We start from the raw sequence: 15,829 nt of genomic DNA on the forward strand, positions 1-15,829 counted from the left end.
TAAGGAGCAGGATGAGGAGGTTAAGGAGCAGGATGAGGAAGTTACGGGCAGTCGGAAGCATGAGTCAGTGCCTGCGCTGTGAGTAAGGCAGACACTACACCAGGGTGTGGAAACAGGAACGCATCCTGGACTACCACACACGTTCTGCCTCACCACAGCCAAGCCCACGCTGGAGTTTTGGGCTAGATTTAGATGTTGAGCTTCAAAGAAACATGGCCCAAAGAGTGAGAATCAAGAGGAGAACAAGGGGAATGGTCCAAGATGTGGAAATCCTGAGCTCTGCGGAAAAGAAAAGGGTTGTTAGGCTCACAAAGAGAAGGACCTCTCCCTGTAAACACCTTTCAGAGAGGGGTTAGGTGGAGAGAGCACACAGCGAGCCAAGTCCTGAGCAGCTTGTACAAAGACAGCTCCTGCCCAGAACCACGGGTGAGAGAGCTTGCCAGCCAGCCTGTCCTCAAGGAGCGAGGAACGCAGTGCCGTTGGGTTGCAACACAGGTATTTTTATAAATCAGTGCCTAAGCAATTTTAACACAGGAGAGGAATAACATCAATCACTTCAATGTAGCCAACAGAAGCAAAGAAGGCTTGTGGCAGCTCCTTCCCACCTCGATGATAATTTAACTCTGGAAGATAGGCAAGTGTACTAATGGGTTATATGTAATATTAACTCTCTGTCTGTCTGAGGAACGGCATCAGAAATAGAATAATTTTCCAAACTCAGGCAAATCCTCCCCACAGGTAACGCCATCCTGCTAGCCAAAAGATGGCAAAGTGATTGCAACCAATCTTTCTTGTCTCTGCAGAACTCTGTGAATGTTGCTAGCAATGCTTTGGGAACAAATAGGTCAGGTCCAAGCCCTGCATTTGCTGACATCTCATCCATCCCAAACATTTGCCTTCTGAGACTGAAATTTGATGCTGAAGATAGTGCAGATGCTATGCAAGAGCATGTGGTGCACATGCAGGCTTCAGGTTTCATCACGGAGCGTTAACTGTCTGGCTTGTGGTGTGAGACCATTCAAGGTAGAAAGAAATTACAAATTGATGTACTGAAAACTCTGGATAACAGTACATCATCAGTTACAGACATATTAAAACTCTAGATGTACACAGCTGGTTCACCTGATGGATCTGTTTCTGTGCAAAAATATGGATATTCCCACCAAGGAGGTAGAAGTTTTTTAAGAAAATTGAGTCTTCCTGTCCCAGATTCTCATATACTAGAAATACACCACTTTCTAATCTGATCATCGTAAGCAAGCTGTACTTCATGTCATAAACATGGGGATTATTGCTGAAGTGCTGTCATCCACAGATTGGGTGTAATCATCTGTCTCTGCTGGAGAACCTTCTTGCTGAAAAACACAAGACTGAAAGAATCCTGAGGTCACAAACCAGCAAGACAGTATCCATATTAGTCTTTGCCAGCCTTGAGTGATCGTGGGTGGGAGCCTGACTGGATTTGACCCTATGTTATAAATCGAATTAATTAGTTTCTCTTCACCAAAGTTCCTAACAAAGAGGGCCAGGTGTCAGTGGAAGAAAATCAGTATTGTTTCCCTCCAATTTTTAAATAATCTCTCCTTTAGGTCACCAGTTTATTCCCCGCCTTGTTTATTGACGCCCTCTCAGCGTGAGCCCAAGAAGAAGGGAAAGATTTTTTCAGCGCTCTGGCTGGTCTTGTAGACATCCTGGCACTCGTTTGATCGGAGGCGGAACAGGACAGGAACCTTTCCTGCCGGGGCTGAGACCGCAGCCGAGCGCTATTCAGTCCCGAGAACAATGTCTGGCAGCTTCTGAGTAATTTAAACCAGCTAAAAACAGCCGAGCCTGGGTATGAATCATGACCCGTCCGTGTTTGCTTCAGCCTTTCGACTCGCCTGAAATCAGCACGGCCTCTACTGGCAAGCAACCAGCTCCCTGGAGAATAAGCAATAAACAACATTTTAAAGGACTTTTCTTCCACAAGGGCTTTGCCTGTGTGAATTCTGACAAAAAGCCGACTCCCAAAAGCGTGCATCTGAGGCAGGGGGATGTGCAGCCCTCTGGAAGACCTCCTGTAACATTCATCAAAGAAATCCCAAATATAGAAATATTACACAGGAACAGAGATGATGTGGGCTTTTTTCTTGGCTGAGAGTTCTTCTGAGAGCGCTGTACCATTATACCATGGCGTTACAGCTCTGCTTTTTGAAGTAGCCCTGGAAAAGATACTCCCACTCTGTTTCTCTAGAGAGGAAAAGCAAAATCCTCCAGGATAGTAAATGGGGCCAGTTCCACTGAGGTCAGTAGGATAAACCCAGGTCACAGCAGCTGGGAATCTGAACATAATACATGGGGTGGCAGAGCTGGATCACGCCGCGGGGCTGAGGGCTGGGGGTGATGGACCGAAGCACCAGCTGATGACTCGGGATACCTGGTTTTTGCCCCTCACCCTGCCACCAGCCTGCTGAGAGAACCCGAGACATCTCTTCGGTCCTTCATGGCCTAAAGCTGGTGGCAATGTCGTTCATAAAGTGCTTTACCAGGTAACTGACTTCTAGGAAATCTCAGCGTTATCTAAGAAATCAAGCTCCAGGAGCAGATGATGCAGACAAAAACCAGAACCAGCCTATGGACAGAAACAAGGAGAAAGGTTTGTATTTTCTATGGGATGTGGGCACATGTTGGGATCTGGCCGCTCCACCCACCAAAGAAGGGTCTGGCCAGGTACGAAACCCAGAGCAGCCTCTTTCAAAGCACGACATGAGGATCTACCCAAAAAGCTGCCCAAAGGGCAGGGCACTGCCGGGTCCCACCGCTGGCCCCTGGACACACTCGCAGCCCGGTCCTGAAACAAACCTCACTCTATGACAGGGGAGGAAGGTCTTGCATGGGGACCTCCTGTGGCTGAGGGTGTTGTCCCAAGACCAAGGTTCACAGAATCACAGAACGTCAGGGATTGGAAGGGACCTCGAAAGATCATCTAGTCCAATCCCGCCGCCGGAGCAGGAACACCCAGATGAGGTTACACAGGAAGGTGTCCAGGCGGGTTTTGAACGTCTCCAGAGAAGGAGAATCCACAACCTCCCTGGGCAGCCTGTTCCAGTGTTCTGTCATCCTCACTGAGAAGAAGTTTCTTCTCAAATTTAAATGGAACCTCCTGTGTTCCAGTTTATACCCATTGCCCCTTGTCTTATCATTGGTTGTCACTGAGAAGAGCCTGGCTCCATCTTTGTGACACTCGCCCTTTATATATTTATAAACATTGATGAGGTCTCCCCTCAGTCTCCTCTTCTCCAAGCTAAAGAGCCCCAGCTCCCTCAGCCTTTCCTCATAAGGGAGATGCTCCACTCCCTTCATCATCTTTGTGTCTCTGCGCTGGACTCTCTCCAGCAGTTCCCTGTCCTTCTGAACTGAGGGGCCCAGAGCTGGACACAATATTCCAGATGTGGTCTCAATTCTTTCCCTGGGGTTCCCTCAGTGTTCCTGGTGTCCCTCAGTCCTTTCCCTGGTGTGCATGCAAATGGGCCAAATTTACACCCAGAGACGAGATTTTATTTATTACAGAGCTGCACAAGTCTGGATGCTGGAGTAAAGCCAGCACACCAGAAACAAAAGTAACAGCCATTATACACAAAATCACTACTCAGGGCAGTCCTAGAGAGCTGGTTACACATTTTCATATTGGTTACATAATCATTTTAGTGTATAATGAGCAACGTTCAGCTAAAGGACACTTTAGCCAGCAGTCTCGACATGTGTGTTGGAACGAGACCCAACTAATCGTGCAGGCTTCAAAATGCCAAAAGCTGCAAGGTGAGTAGACTCGGTAGTTTCCGATTAGGTGTTCTGCAAGTCACGCTTTGTTAGAGGAGCAGACTGACCTAAACCTGAGAGGATTTACAGATCTTTAGGTTAGCAATTGCTGGCAGGATTCATTCTTTTAAGTGGCAATGAGTCCAAGGGGGATTTGCGTTGTGCTTGTAGGGTGCTCAAACCCATTTGCCATTACACCCGCAGCCACTGCTCATGCAATAACATTTTTTAGATGGCCGTGCAGCCCAGAAACAGCCGGCAACACCCCGGGAGGCGCGGAGGCTGCCAGCGCACGGCTCAGCCCCGGGAAGCTCAACACACGGGCTAAAAGGAAAAGCTGCAACCAACTCAAGGGCGCTGGAGGTGACGCTGCTCCAGCAGCGCCAGCGCCCGCCGGTCCCGGGGGGGCTCCGCAAGTGCCCGGTGGCAGGCGGATGGTTCGCTCCACCTCGTTCCCGGCCATGGGGCGGGACCGGGACTGAGACGGGGACCGCGATCGGCAGCGGGGCGGCCGCTCCCCGCCCGGCGCCGCGGGGGGAAGCAGGGTCGCGGGGCGGAGCCTAGCGCCAGGCTCCACTCCCATTGGCTACCGGGCCGCAAGGGTGCCCCTGTTGACGTGGCGACCCGCGCTCCCATTGGCTGGGACGCGGGGCGGGGGGCGTGGCGGCGGGGGTGGTGGCGGCCGCCGTTCGGTAGGTGCGGGCTGGGCTGCTGGTTCGGGTCCCGGTCCCGGTCCCGGTCCCTGGGGCGGCGGGGGGGGCCGAGGACCAGCGCCGGGTGCTGCCGGGGCCGCGCTCGGGGGTCCCGGGGGGCGGCGCGGGGGAAGCGGGTGGGTTTGGCCTTGGCCGCCCGTCCCCGTTACCCGCGGGGCGGTGCATGCGTGTCTCCAGCAAGTCCGCGGCGTCCCCGGGGAGCGGCGCCTCCTCGGCTTCAGTGCCCTTATCTGTTATTATTTTTGGTTAATCTGCCGTGTATTTCCAGCTGCGGAAAGGCTTTTCGGGCAGAAAGCATGCAAGAAAAGGAGGAAAAAAAAAAAAATCAAAATTCAGATCCCATAGGCCTGAAAGGCAAGAGCGGTGTGGTTTTGCCCCAAAACAACAACAAAAAACGCCTCCCCAGCAAAACCAGAGCTGGTGGGAGACGGAAACTCTATCAGTGTCAGCTGCTGTTGTTGAAGTCCCCAGCCAAGTGACACCCTCACTCAGGGGACAGAGCTGTGGCTGTGCACCGGGTTCTGTGCAGGTTTCGGCAGGAAATTTGCTTTTGGTGATGCAAAAACGTCTGGGGATCGCGTTTCTTGAGAGGTCCCCGTGGACTTTCCTCCATTGAAATGAATGAAACAGCCACTGTCTGCATCCGTTATCTAAAAACCCTGTCGCGGGTCCCGTTTCTGTGCCACCCCATCGCTGGCGAGACCGTTGAGGGATCGGATGATTTCTGGCCACTTTCTGGTATTTTTAAGGCCAGTGGAAAGTCTCCGTGGTTGTACGTCCCTCTTCAGAGCTGTGTCTGTCCTGCCCGAGGATTTGGGCTTCTTCCCGTCGTGAGGGTTAATCATGATGTGTCCCCACCGCTGGCAACCTGACCTCTGAATTTTTGCATTTTTGTTGGAAAATGGTAAGAAATCTTCTTTTCTAGGCGCTCTTGTAGTTGGGAGGTGCAGTAAGTGGCATCAGCATTTTCGGTCAGTTTTTCGGTACGACTTTTTGCCTGATCATTCTGTGTACGGGATGTGTGCGACTTCCCCAAATAGTTTGCACCCAGTTTCCCCCTGAAATTAATTGAAATTAGCTGCCTGATTTAGAGACTTCCGAAAAGCCGGTGAAATCACTGGTGGCCCTTTGAATACCCTTACAAATTCTGAAATAAGCAGGTTTCCTAGTTTCTCTTTAGCTTCCAATTAGCTTCTGGAGATTTAATAAACCTGTGAACTAGCATTTACTCTTTTTTTAAAGACTGATGGCATAATGGAAATGTACATCGCTGCATGCTGCATCCATAAGATCAACAAATAATCTTGGAAGTTCAGAATAGTTCAGCCTTTGCGCTCCTGCATACAGTTACAAAAATAACAGATGGGTTCTGACCCATAATTTTTTAAAATGTTGTTTAACATGTGCTTTTCATATTTAAGGTCAAACTTACATATGTTTTTTATAGTTGTATTTACTGGGCTGGCTGACACATGACTCAGGCCACTAAATCTGATGCAGACAATGACGTTCAACATCACTTTGAATTTATCGTGTCATCTTCTTAAAAATAAAGAGGTACCAAAGTTGACCGTTATTTACTGCACATTCAGTTCAAAACTTTTGAGTCTGATTTGGTGCCATGTTAATATATATTTTTTAAAATCACTACCCAACAACAGAACTGATTGTCAAGGCATTTATGTCCTAAGCTACGGGTGTCCCGCGCCCTCCTCTCTGTTAAGATTTGTATTTACTGAATCATTTTTGGACGTGCAGCGCTGCCAGTGCGTGCAGGGAGGGATTAGAGCTGGTGAGATGCCTGTTCGTGTTGGGATAATTAGTGATGTTCTCTGCTGAATCACCTGCTTCTTGTCGTAGAGGAAAGCGCCTGAAATGGTGAATTTGGAGCAGCCTCTTAAGCTGTGAAATGGATCCAGGAATTTAATACGCGATACTTTACATTTTGTCACCCCAGTGGCTTTTTGCTTATTAAGTTTTGGTTGGAAGAGGAGGAATCCAACTGGTGAGCATCATTTCTCCTCGCGGCCAAGGCCCTGGCTTTCAAAGCTGATAAACAAATATATCTCAGGGGATTTTCTGGGCATTTAAATCACCTGTAAGATGGATTTGGCATCTGATTCGCTAATACTTGCTTGCCTGACTGTCTGAACAAAACTAATTCAGAGGGACCAAAGGAGTCGGCGAAGGCTGGCAGGTAACGGGGGGCTCCCTCCTGGGGCTCGGGGGATCTCTGGCCTTAAAAACCTGTATGATGGGTCTGTGAAGAAATCGCTCACATGCTGTGTGGAAAACACATACGGGTTCATGACTGGTTTGGGTTACTCTTTCTGTCAGCATCAGGAATCTGCCTTCTGTTAAACAAGATATATATGCTTACATGTATTTTGATGATATATTGTTGTATAATATGTAGATAATTTAGCAGGAGTGGGCTTGTCAGTTATGTTTATTGCAATTTCCACGCCTTTCTGTTTGGATATACAGCCTTTTTGGGGGAGAAAAAGAGAGCAACGCCATCGATTTTAGGATGGCTTGATGTGCGCGGGGTTGTATTTGGCAGCGATTTAAGCGATCGAGGGGGCGAGTCCAGGTGTCAGCCCAGGGACGCGGTTTGCAGGGAGGGCAGGGGGACCCCAGCCGTCCCTCGCCCGCTCCGCAGCTGCTGCCGTGCTCGGTATAGCAGCCCGGCTCGGGCAGGGAGGGAAGGCGGCAGCTGCGGGTTGTGCCGGGGATTCGGTCACCCCTGGAGACCCAGCGCGTCCTCCCAACCTCTTTGTTCGCCTGCCTGTGGGAAAACCTCCGTCGCCGGAGGGGTGGATCGTAAAACACGATCATGACAAAAGAGCTGAGGGAGGGTGTGAGTGTCAACTTGTTTCCTACTTCCAAGTATTGTTTGGGAATACTTTCTTTCCTCTTTTTTTTTTTTTTTTTTTTCCAATTTATTTTTGAGTTTGCTGTTGATGCTCCCTTGGCTGACCCTTGCTAGCCTGGCAAACCACTGTGCCTAATGCCAGTGCCTTACTTTGGGCTGAAGCTGGTGGAATTCAGTATTCCCAGGGGATGCCCACCTGCGAGTGACGTGTGGGGATTTTGGCAGCGCCGGTTTCTTTGTGGGGAGCCCGCAAGGTGTCATTTGTGCTAAGAGTATTTCTGAGTCCCGCTAGCTTGGTGAACACAAGCAGAGGCGCTCAGCTGCAACTGGTGTTCACAAAACGAGGTCCTCCCTGCGCTGCGTTTTCCTTGCTGTGATTTGGGTCGATGCTTGAAATACTAGAGAGAGGGCAGAGGAGGCGACGAAGCTGGTGAGGGGTCTGGAGCACAAGTGTGATGAGGAGCGGCTGAGGGAGCTGGGGCTGCTCAGCCTGGAGAAAAGGAGGCTGAGGGGAGACCTGATCGCTGTCTGCAACTGCCTGAAAGGAGGGTGTAGCGTGGAGGGGGTTGGTCTCTTCTCCCAAGTAGCAAGTGATGGGACAAGAGGAAATGGCCTCAAGTTGCGCCGGGGGAGGTTTAGATTGGATATTAGAAAAAATGTATTCACTGAAAGCGTCGTCAGGCATTGGGACAGGCTGCCCAGGGAAGTGGTGGAGTCACCATCCCTGGAGGGGTTTAAAAGACACGTAGATGAGGCTCTTAGGGACATGGGTTAGTGCTAGAGTTAGGTTATGGTGGCACTAGGTGATCCTGAGGGTCTCTTCCAACCAAAATGATTCTGTGATTGTCCTGCTGCAGCTCCTCCTCTGAGCCCAGCGCGGGCAGCTGGGGGTGGTGGTGGAGCATCCCCGTGCCTGGAGAACTTGGGCTTCAAGAGTAATATCTCGTGTTAGAAGGATTTGCAGCAAGATGCAATGGACTTGGCTGTACGGCACGCTTGAAGATGTGTCATTGGTTGAACAAGTATTTCCATTAATTAATTTCACAAAGAGTTAATTGCATGAATTGACATAGAAGCTGCAAAGCTAAGAGCCAAGTTTGGATTTTAGAGCCTCCTGCCTCCCACTCTAATTTTTTATATGTGCTTCTCACGTCTGGGTGGTTTCATAGAATCTTAGAATGTCCTGAGTTGGAAGGACCCACAAGGATCACTGAGTCCAACTCCTGTCCCTGCACAGGACAACCCCACAGCTCACACCGTGTGTCTGAGGGCGTTGTCTGGTCTTTTCTTGAATATTGACAGGCCTTTCCATTTCAAGGTTTTGAGTTTGTCTCTTAAAAAAGCCTCAACTTCCCACCTTAACAGCCTTCAGGGTGCATCCGCACTAACAGGTGCTTACGTCCTGGTTAACGATGTCTCATTTGGGCCCAGAAACCTGATGGTGTGCACACTGTGAGGTTGGCCATTAGTTCAGGAAACTGTGCTGGCAAGGTATAAAGCACACGTTTGTTATCAGAGTGGCCAGAGCTTTAATTAGGTTTTCCCTGTCTGTCATGTCCTTGAAACCAGAAAATACTTCTCAGGCACAAAGGCTGGTTTGTTGCTTCCTCTGTCACACTTTGATGCACTAAGATGCAATTTTTTTATTTGTGTGGTCTGACCCAAACACGCTTAAGCTCTTCATTATTAGGCATACCCAGTTTCTTTAGCTGGCATGGAGATGAGTGGGGATGTGAAGTTGTCGCTACCGTGTGTTGCGTGTTTCAGAGAGCCCGAGTCTCGGCATCGCCTTGGGGGAGAAGTTCCGTCCCGATGGCCGTGGATGTGAGGAAATCACCCTCTGAAGCCTCCCTGAGCGGGAAGGCCGAGGGCGATGGAAGCTGGGACTGCGCAGAGGTGGAGGCGGACTACCCGGAGCTCGCGGACAGCCTGCGATGGCTGCTGGGGACAGAGGAGGCCAAACCCTGCCCGCGGGGGACAGACGGCGTGGCAGGGAGCGGACGCGGTCACCTCGTTGACGGCGTCACCCAGGGGGGCTCAAGCTTCCGCCAAGGAGTGTTGTCAGCATCCGCACACAGATTTCCCAGAGCAAGAGCGAGCCTCTCGGAGGCAGGGACGTCGATTTATAGAGCTGACGACGAGGTCGACGTGCTTTGTCACGTTAGCCGCCGGTTCCTCTCCTCTGGAGAGCCACAGGTGAGGGGGTTGCATGTACAGGTGCTGCTGCATCACCGGGGGTCCCAGGCGAGGTGGGGACTTGTTTGTCTGGGTTGTCCTAGCAAGGACTTTCTTCGTGCTCTGGCCAGGCACACGCACCCCAGCGCCGGGCTGAGCGGTGCGGTGGGGAAGGGTTTGGCCTCCGACGCCTGCGCCATTGCATCCATTCCTGAGTTGCCGCTGTGGAGATGGAAAGTTGCCTGGGACGAGGTTCTTTAAATAAGTGCCTCTTGCTGCCAAATGACTTGTGCAGCCCCGCCAGCCCTCGGGATGCCTTTCTTTAAAAACAAGCCCCACCGGGCACCAGGCGGCTGCGTGCTGCCCCACAGACAGAGCAGAGCTCCCCGTCCAGCCTCTCCTCACAGCAGGGCCAGCGCTGGGCTTTCAGCTCCGTGTCCCGGCACAAAGGAGCCTTTTGTCTGCATGCCGTGCTTTGTTTCACCTGTCTCTCTCTCTCCCTTTTTTTCCCCCCCTGTCCTCAAGCAGGTGAAGGCATCGGGCTGCTGGGAGCTGCCGTCCAGCCCCCCCAGCTCGGCAGAGGAGAACGTCCTTGCTGGCAGGTGCAGCCGAAGGCTGGGAGCTCAATCCCCATTGTGCTCCACCCCGGAGCTCCTGCGGCCCCACGCGCCCCCCAGCCCCGCGAGCACCCTGCGGAGCCGCTCTGCGTCGAGCTTCTCCACTCTGTCTTCAGAAGAAAACGGCCTCTCCAAAGAGCCGTCCCGAAGCTTGCTGGCCAGCACAGACGTGCCTTCTCCCGCGGCCACCGCCGCCCGGGACCCGTGCCGCCGGTGGGGTGCGGCAGAACGGGGGGTGCCGCGGGCGCACAAGCCCTGCCGTCCTCTGCGTGATGGCCGCACGGCCGCAGAGCGCATCGGAGAGATGTCGTCCTACCAAGCCGATTACTGGGCATGTGCCATACCGGATTCGTTACCCCCATCTCCGGACCGTAGCTCACCCCACTGGAACCCCAATAAAGAGTACGAGGACTTGCTGGATTATGCGTATCCACTGAAGCCAAGATACAAGCTGGGAAAGATGCCGGAGCCTTTCCTGCACGACTCGGGAATAGGTTTGGACAGCTTTTCTGTTTCCCCCGAGGGGACGTCAAGGTCCACCAGCATCTATGGCCGAGGTGGGCAGTCCCGGGGAAGCAGGGAGAATGGATGTTGGGGGTTCCTGACCGCTGCAGAGACGTTCTCCACCACGGAACCTGGAAAAAGAGGCTGCTCAGGAGCTGGCTTATACCATGAACATTTACCTATTGCAAAAGCATCCTCTGCCAAGAGTGAATCCTCTCGTCCTTCTAGAGGTTCTGCGAAGGATGTAACAACAGAGTCAGTGGGGACAGATTCACCTGGCCGCCCTGCTGCGGGTGGGAGAAGCCGGTGTACCAAGGGGAGCCCCTTGCCAAGCTGCAAAGGGCAGGCGAAAAGCACTAATAGGTTTTTACCTACAACAGGGGTGCTCCCCCTGAGGAAAGAGTGGGAGGGCGACGAAGAATTTCTCTCCCTGCCTCCGAGACTGCAGGAGCTGGAAAGGCTGGCTCAGTTTTTGTCCAATCTTTCCTTCACTTTAAGGATGCCCGGGCATGACCACCGAAACCTTCCACGTCACAGCGACGGCAGGCAGCCCCCTTCATCCGAACTGGCTCCTTTTGGAGAAGCGGGTGGCAGGGGTGAAAGAGGGAATATTGGGGGTTACTCTGTGCTGTGGCACCCCTGCGGCTCTCGAAAGCCCAGCGGGGAAAACACTGAGTCGTGTGGCCGGATCCATGGGGATCCTCTGCGGGGGCTTCATCTACAGACGAGCCTGGGGGACGCATTTGATGGGACGTACCCAAAAGAACTGCGGGTCAAGAAGAAGAGCCAGCAGAATGAGTCCCTTGCCCAGTGCATTAAGGTAGGTTGAGACCAGAAATAAAGTTTATTATGGGAAGATCTCGCATGAAATGTGCCTGTATTTATGGCACAATTAAGGCTTCCCCTTCTGCAGAGTGTTTGGTGCCTGGCAGCTGGCAGTGATTTATGCAGAGGGGCTCACCGGGCCAGACAATTTATTCTGATGGAGCAAGAGCCCATCTTGCTTTCCCGGGGCTCAGCATCGTGGGGCTGGGCTTGGTGGAAACGTGGCACTCGGCTTCCCCCAGCCCACCCGTCCTGCAGCGCCCTTCAGCCTCACTCATCTTCCCCAGACTGGGTCCTACTTAAGGGTATGATAAGGCCAGGCAGAACTGGTGGGATTTCTGTGAAGAATTACCTGATTCTTTTATGAATTTTTATTTTTTGGGCGAGTGATGCCTCGTGGCCGTCCTGCCACCGGTGCTGTCCTCACCAGCCAGCGGCGATTTCTCCCTGCCTTCCCCTCCATCTCCCTCCCCACCCCAGCCCCGAGCTGAATTTAGAAGTGATGCCGGGCTGTTTGCAAGGGAGTCATTATTATCATGCACATAGCTGCAAACACCGGTGCAACTAATTCCCCCTCTTGTAGGAGAATAACTCTGCTGACGTAAAAAGGGTCAGCATGAGGATGTATCCGTTGCCCCACATCGCGGTGCCAGGGAGCAGCAGCTCAGCTCTGTGGCAAAACCCGACCCCCCGAGGAGCAGGAGCAGGGCTGGAGTCCGGTTTCAGTGAGAGCAGAGGCCCCTGGGTCTTGTGCAGCATCTTACACAAATAATCCCTTACCGAGGCGCTTTAAAAATAAATGAAAGCGCTTAATTGAACGAGACAAACCCTTGGGGAAAAGCAACTGCAAATTAACTGCGTGGCTCTGGTGAGGTGGTGGAAGCAAACCGCTTCCTTCAGCCCGGCTGCCGCTGGCATCCAACACCTTTCCATAGCAGCCATTTCATAGGGACCCTCAACTCCTGCCACACAGTGGGTTTGGGGTGTATTTAGGGGTTTAATTTGCTTTTTGCCTTTTTTTTCTTTCTTTTTTTTCTGTCAACCCTTGGTTTCCCAAGCTTAGGGACGTTTGTGTGCCAAGGGGAGGTGGATACGCCAGCCCCGCAATGGGAGAGCAGGTGCTTTCTGAAACGCCGCTGCCTCCCCTACCGCTGTCCCTGCCGTAACATTATTACAGAAATAGCTCAGTAACCCCTCTTGTCGTGCTTCGTTAAGTAGATGTTTTGCTGCCAGCTGGAAGAGCTAATTCGTTGGCTGTACAACGTCGCAGACATCACCGACAGCTGGGTCCCAGCCTCGCCGGACACCGAGAGCGTGAAGGCATCGCTGCACCGCTGCATGGTGGGTACCGCTGCTGGCTTTTCATCCCCTTCCATGGTGCCGTGGGCAGCAACCGGTGTGAAATAACTCCAGTTTGGAGCAAACTGCTCCCCGGGCTACCTGCCGCAGCTGCGTCTCTTCCAAAAACAAAAACAAAGTGGCGCTTCTCTTCTCCTTCCTTTCGCAGGAGTTCAGGAAAGATGTGGCCGACCACCGGAGCCTGACGGAGAGCGTGCTGGAGCGGGGAGAAGCTCTCCTCGACTGCATGGCGTCCAATTCGCCAGGTGAGGAGGAGCACCTGAGCGGGGCTGCTCCTGGAGGCAGCTGGTGACGGTGGCCGTAGCATCTGCCCCCCAAAATCCCTGGCCTCGCGTGTGCGGGGGCGCAGCAGCGGTGGGCAGAGTTTGCCTTTCAGCGGCTGTGAGAACAGAACGGTTTTTACACCTCTGTTTCTGCTGGGGGACCAGGAGGTGACTTGGAGGTTCGAAGCGATGGCTCCTGAGCGCTGGCACCTGCGCCGTGCCTCCACCCTTGCCGCGCGCTGTGCCGTCCCCAGTGGGCGGTGGGGGCGTTTCTGCCTCTTTCGAGTCCCTTCTTAGATTTTTATCCTGAACGCAGAGTGGAGGAGGTGATTTTCACATCCCGCTTGCACTCGGTGCACTTCGGGGGTGGGTATTGGCAGCCAATCTGGGGAGACAGCCCAGCCTGGCCGGTGGTGCGGCACACGCGGAGCTGTCGCTTTGGCGATTTAGTGCATCCCACGCATGGGATCTCTAAAGGGCAGGCTGGGTCTGCAGTCACCAAAGGAGTGTTAGTGGTCGAGTGCTGCATTAGGGACGGGCTTTTACACAGTCCTAAAGGTTTCCTTTGGGAGCCTCTGTTTCTGTTTCTTAACCCGGATTCTCCTAGGTTGCCTCCCACCCCCTCCAAACTCTGCATCACAACTTGGGTGGGATGAAGATCAGCCTATTGATTTCTAACACTTGATTTCTTTCAAAAGTCTGCCCGGGCGAGTGGAACTCTCTCGTATTGCTCTTAAAAGACGTTGTGTTGACGTGTTACCGCCACCTCCTTTGCACGTTTTGTTTTCCAGCCCTGAAAGACACGCTGGGCCTGATTGCAAAACAGTCAGAAGAGCTGGAAACCCACGCGGAGCACCTGTACGAGTCGGCTCTGGCTGCCGCGGGTCCTGGGCAGGGCGAGGACGCGATGGAGGGCGAGGGGGTGCAGCAGACGGCTGCCCAGTGGGTAAGTTGGAGGGGAGAGAAGGGGGCGAACCAGCCTTTTTGTGGCAGGGGGAAGAGGGCGGAAGCGTAGGAAGACAAACGCCCAAATTAGCAAACACTATACATCAGGCTTTGTTATTGTTTCTTGTAATCTGATGTTTGCAAAGCCTGGAAGGAGAAGAAAGCAAGGGAGAGGCCAAAATTATCTTTAAGTGTGTGTCAGGGGAAGAGCCGCGTGTTGGTGAAGCAGCTGGTGAAACCCAAGAGCAGCAGGAGAGCGATGGCAGCTCCCGGGAGGAGCCGCAGGCAGGTCACTGTCACTCAGGTGGAGGGGACATCAGCAGTGTGGCACAGACCGCTGCTCTCCCGACACCACCTGGACAGCAGCGGGAAGATGGGAAAGGGGGATTTTTTTCGTTGGTTGGGTTGTTTTTGGGGTTTTGTTTTGTTTTCTCAAAGAAAAAAAAAAATTCTGCTTGCCACATTATGCTGGGAAAAGGAAGCAAGTGAATTCGGGTAAAATCTGAGCCAGAAAACTACTGATTTCTTGAACATCTTCTGTCAAATAAAAGTGCAGAGACACGCATGTCGCAGACGTGTGAGCGTGGAGGGGGCTGTGATGGCTGTGGGCACTCACAGCAGCATAAGTGGGGTCAGCTCTGTGCTGCCACGTCCCTCAGCCCTTCACGCTGTGATTTGGAAGCACTATAACTGCGTGTCTATACAAACCCATTATGTGTGTTAGCAAGGTGCAGGAAGGCTCTTAAAAGTTTCTGAGGACCACAAGGTAGGAATTTAGGAACAGCAGGATAACCTCGGCCCCCTTCCTCACCACCCTCCTACCCCATTAGCTCAGACTGTTGATTTCTCCATGGCCCACTCCCTGCCACACCTTAAAATTTGGAGCTGCAAAGGGGAAAAATTATTTCTAGTACTTAAGACGCAAGTAACAATATCTTATGTAGTGCACTTTTTTTTTTTTAAATTGCTAAATATACACAGCTATATTCTTCCTATATACTCGCAAGCATATGTGGAGGTGATTTAAGTACAGCGTGGGGGTTTTATTGGTTGGATTGCAGCCTCTGCACAGTAGCAAACCTCTGATTTTTGTTTCAGGTGCTGCCTGTATCAGAGCTGGGCTTTGTAAGCCAGTCTCAGGATGGCTGAGAAGAGCTGCAGGAAACACCAAACCACCACTGTCACCTCCAGCAGATGCCAAATACGAACCATGACTGTGTTTGGAGTTCGCCGGCCTGGCTGACTTCAGTTTGTGCGTTTTTTTTACTTGAGAAAGGCGAGCTGTACAGCAGTTATTTGGCTGCTGAGACGTCTAGTTAATAGTGCTGACTGTGCTGGGGAATTTTGTGAGTGAGGAATGAACAGCTGGCCTTTCTTTTAACTTGTTTTTTAATGTAGCTTTGTGGTTTTTTTTTTTATTGAAGTGGCTTGTTCCATGTATTAGCAAAACATCAAGAACACACTGTTTTTTTAACCGAGTAATCCATAGTGTGCCGTGCAACTCACTTCTAAGTAAAGGCCGTGTGATTTTAATAGCCGTGTTCTCATGTTTTGCTTATGCTCTTCAAAAATACGTGCTAGAAGCCAAGAAGTGAGCAACTCCGTCTGGGTCTTGGGAGAAAACAGAACTCCTGTTTATAATCACCATTCCCTGCTGAAGTGCGGCCTATTTAACTTTCAGTTTTCTTACATGTAACCACAGAGCGCCAATATGCTTTACGAATCTTGATAAAATAATAACCGAGTACACTTGAG

General features: G+C 52.0%; 1 protein-coding gene across 3 annotated transcripts; it reads left to right on the top strand.

The window, feature by feature from the left end:
* The first annotated feature begins 4,469 nt into the window (after positions 1–4,469).
* On the top strand, positions 4,470–15,607 carry CEP68 (centrosomal protein 68). Of its 3 annotated transcripts, none has more exons than XM_065631450.1 (7): positions 4,470–4,490; positions 9,154–9,582; positions 10,090–11,502; positions 12,726–12,848; positions 13,015–13,111; positions 13,921–14,075; positions 15,173–15,607. In XM_065631450.1, exons 2-7 carry the CDS (start codon positions 9,199–9,201, stop codon positions 15,221–15,223), a joined length of 2,223 nt encoding a protein of 740 aa, XP_065487522.1. In that variant the 5' UTR covers positions 4,470–4,490; positions 9,154–9,198; the 3' UTR covers positions 15,224–15,607. The 3 variants fall into 3 exon arrangements, with proteins under 3 accessions (XP_065487522.1, XP_065487520.1, XP_065487523.1); XM_065631448.1 differs by lacking the exon at positions 4,470–4,490 and adding an exon at positions 4,938–5,415; XM_065631451.1 differs by lacking the exons at positions 4,470–4,490; positions 13,015–13,111; positions 13,921–14,075; positions 15,173–15,607 and adding an exon at positions 4,938–5,415 and having other exon boundaries at positions 12,723–12,783.
* The last annotated feature ends 222 nt before the right edge of the window (positions 15,608–15,829 follow it).

This window comes from Caloenas nicobarica, chromosome 3, assembly GCF_036013445.1.
Source record: "Caloenas nicobarica isolate bCalNic1 chromosome 3, bCalNic1.hap1, whole genome shotgun sequence".
NCBI lineage: Eukaryota > Metazoa > Chordata > Aves > Columbiformes > Columbidae > Caloenas > Caloenas nicobarica.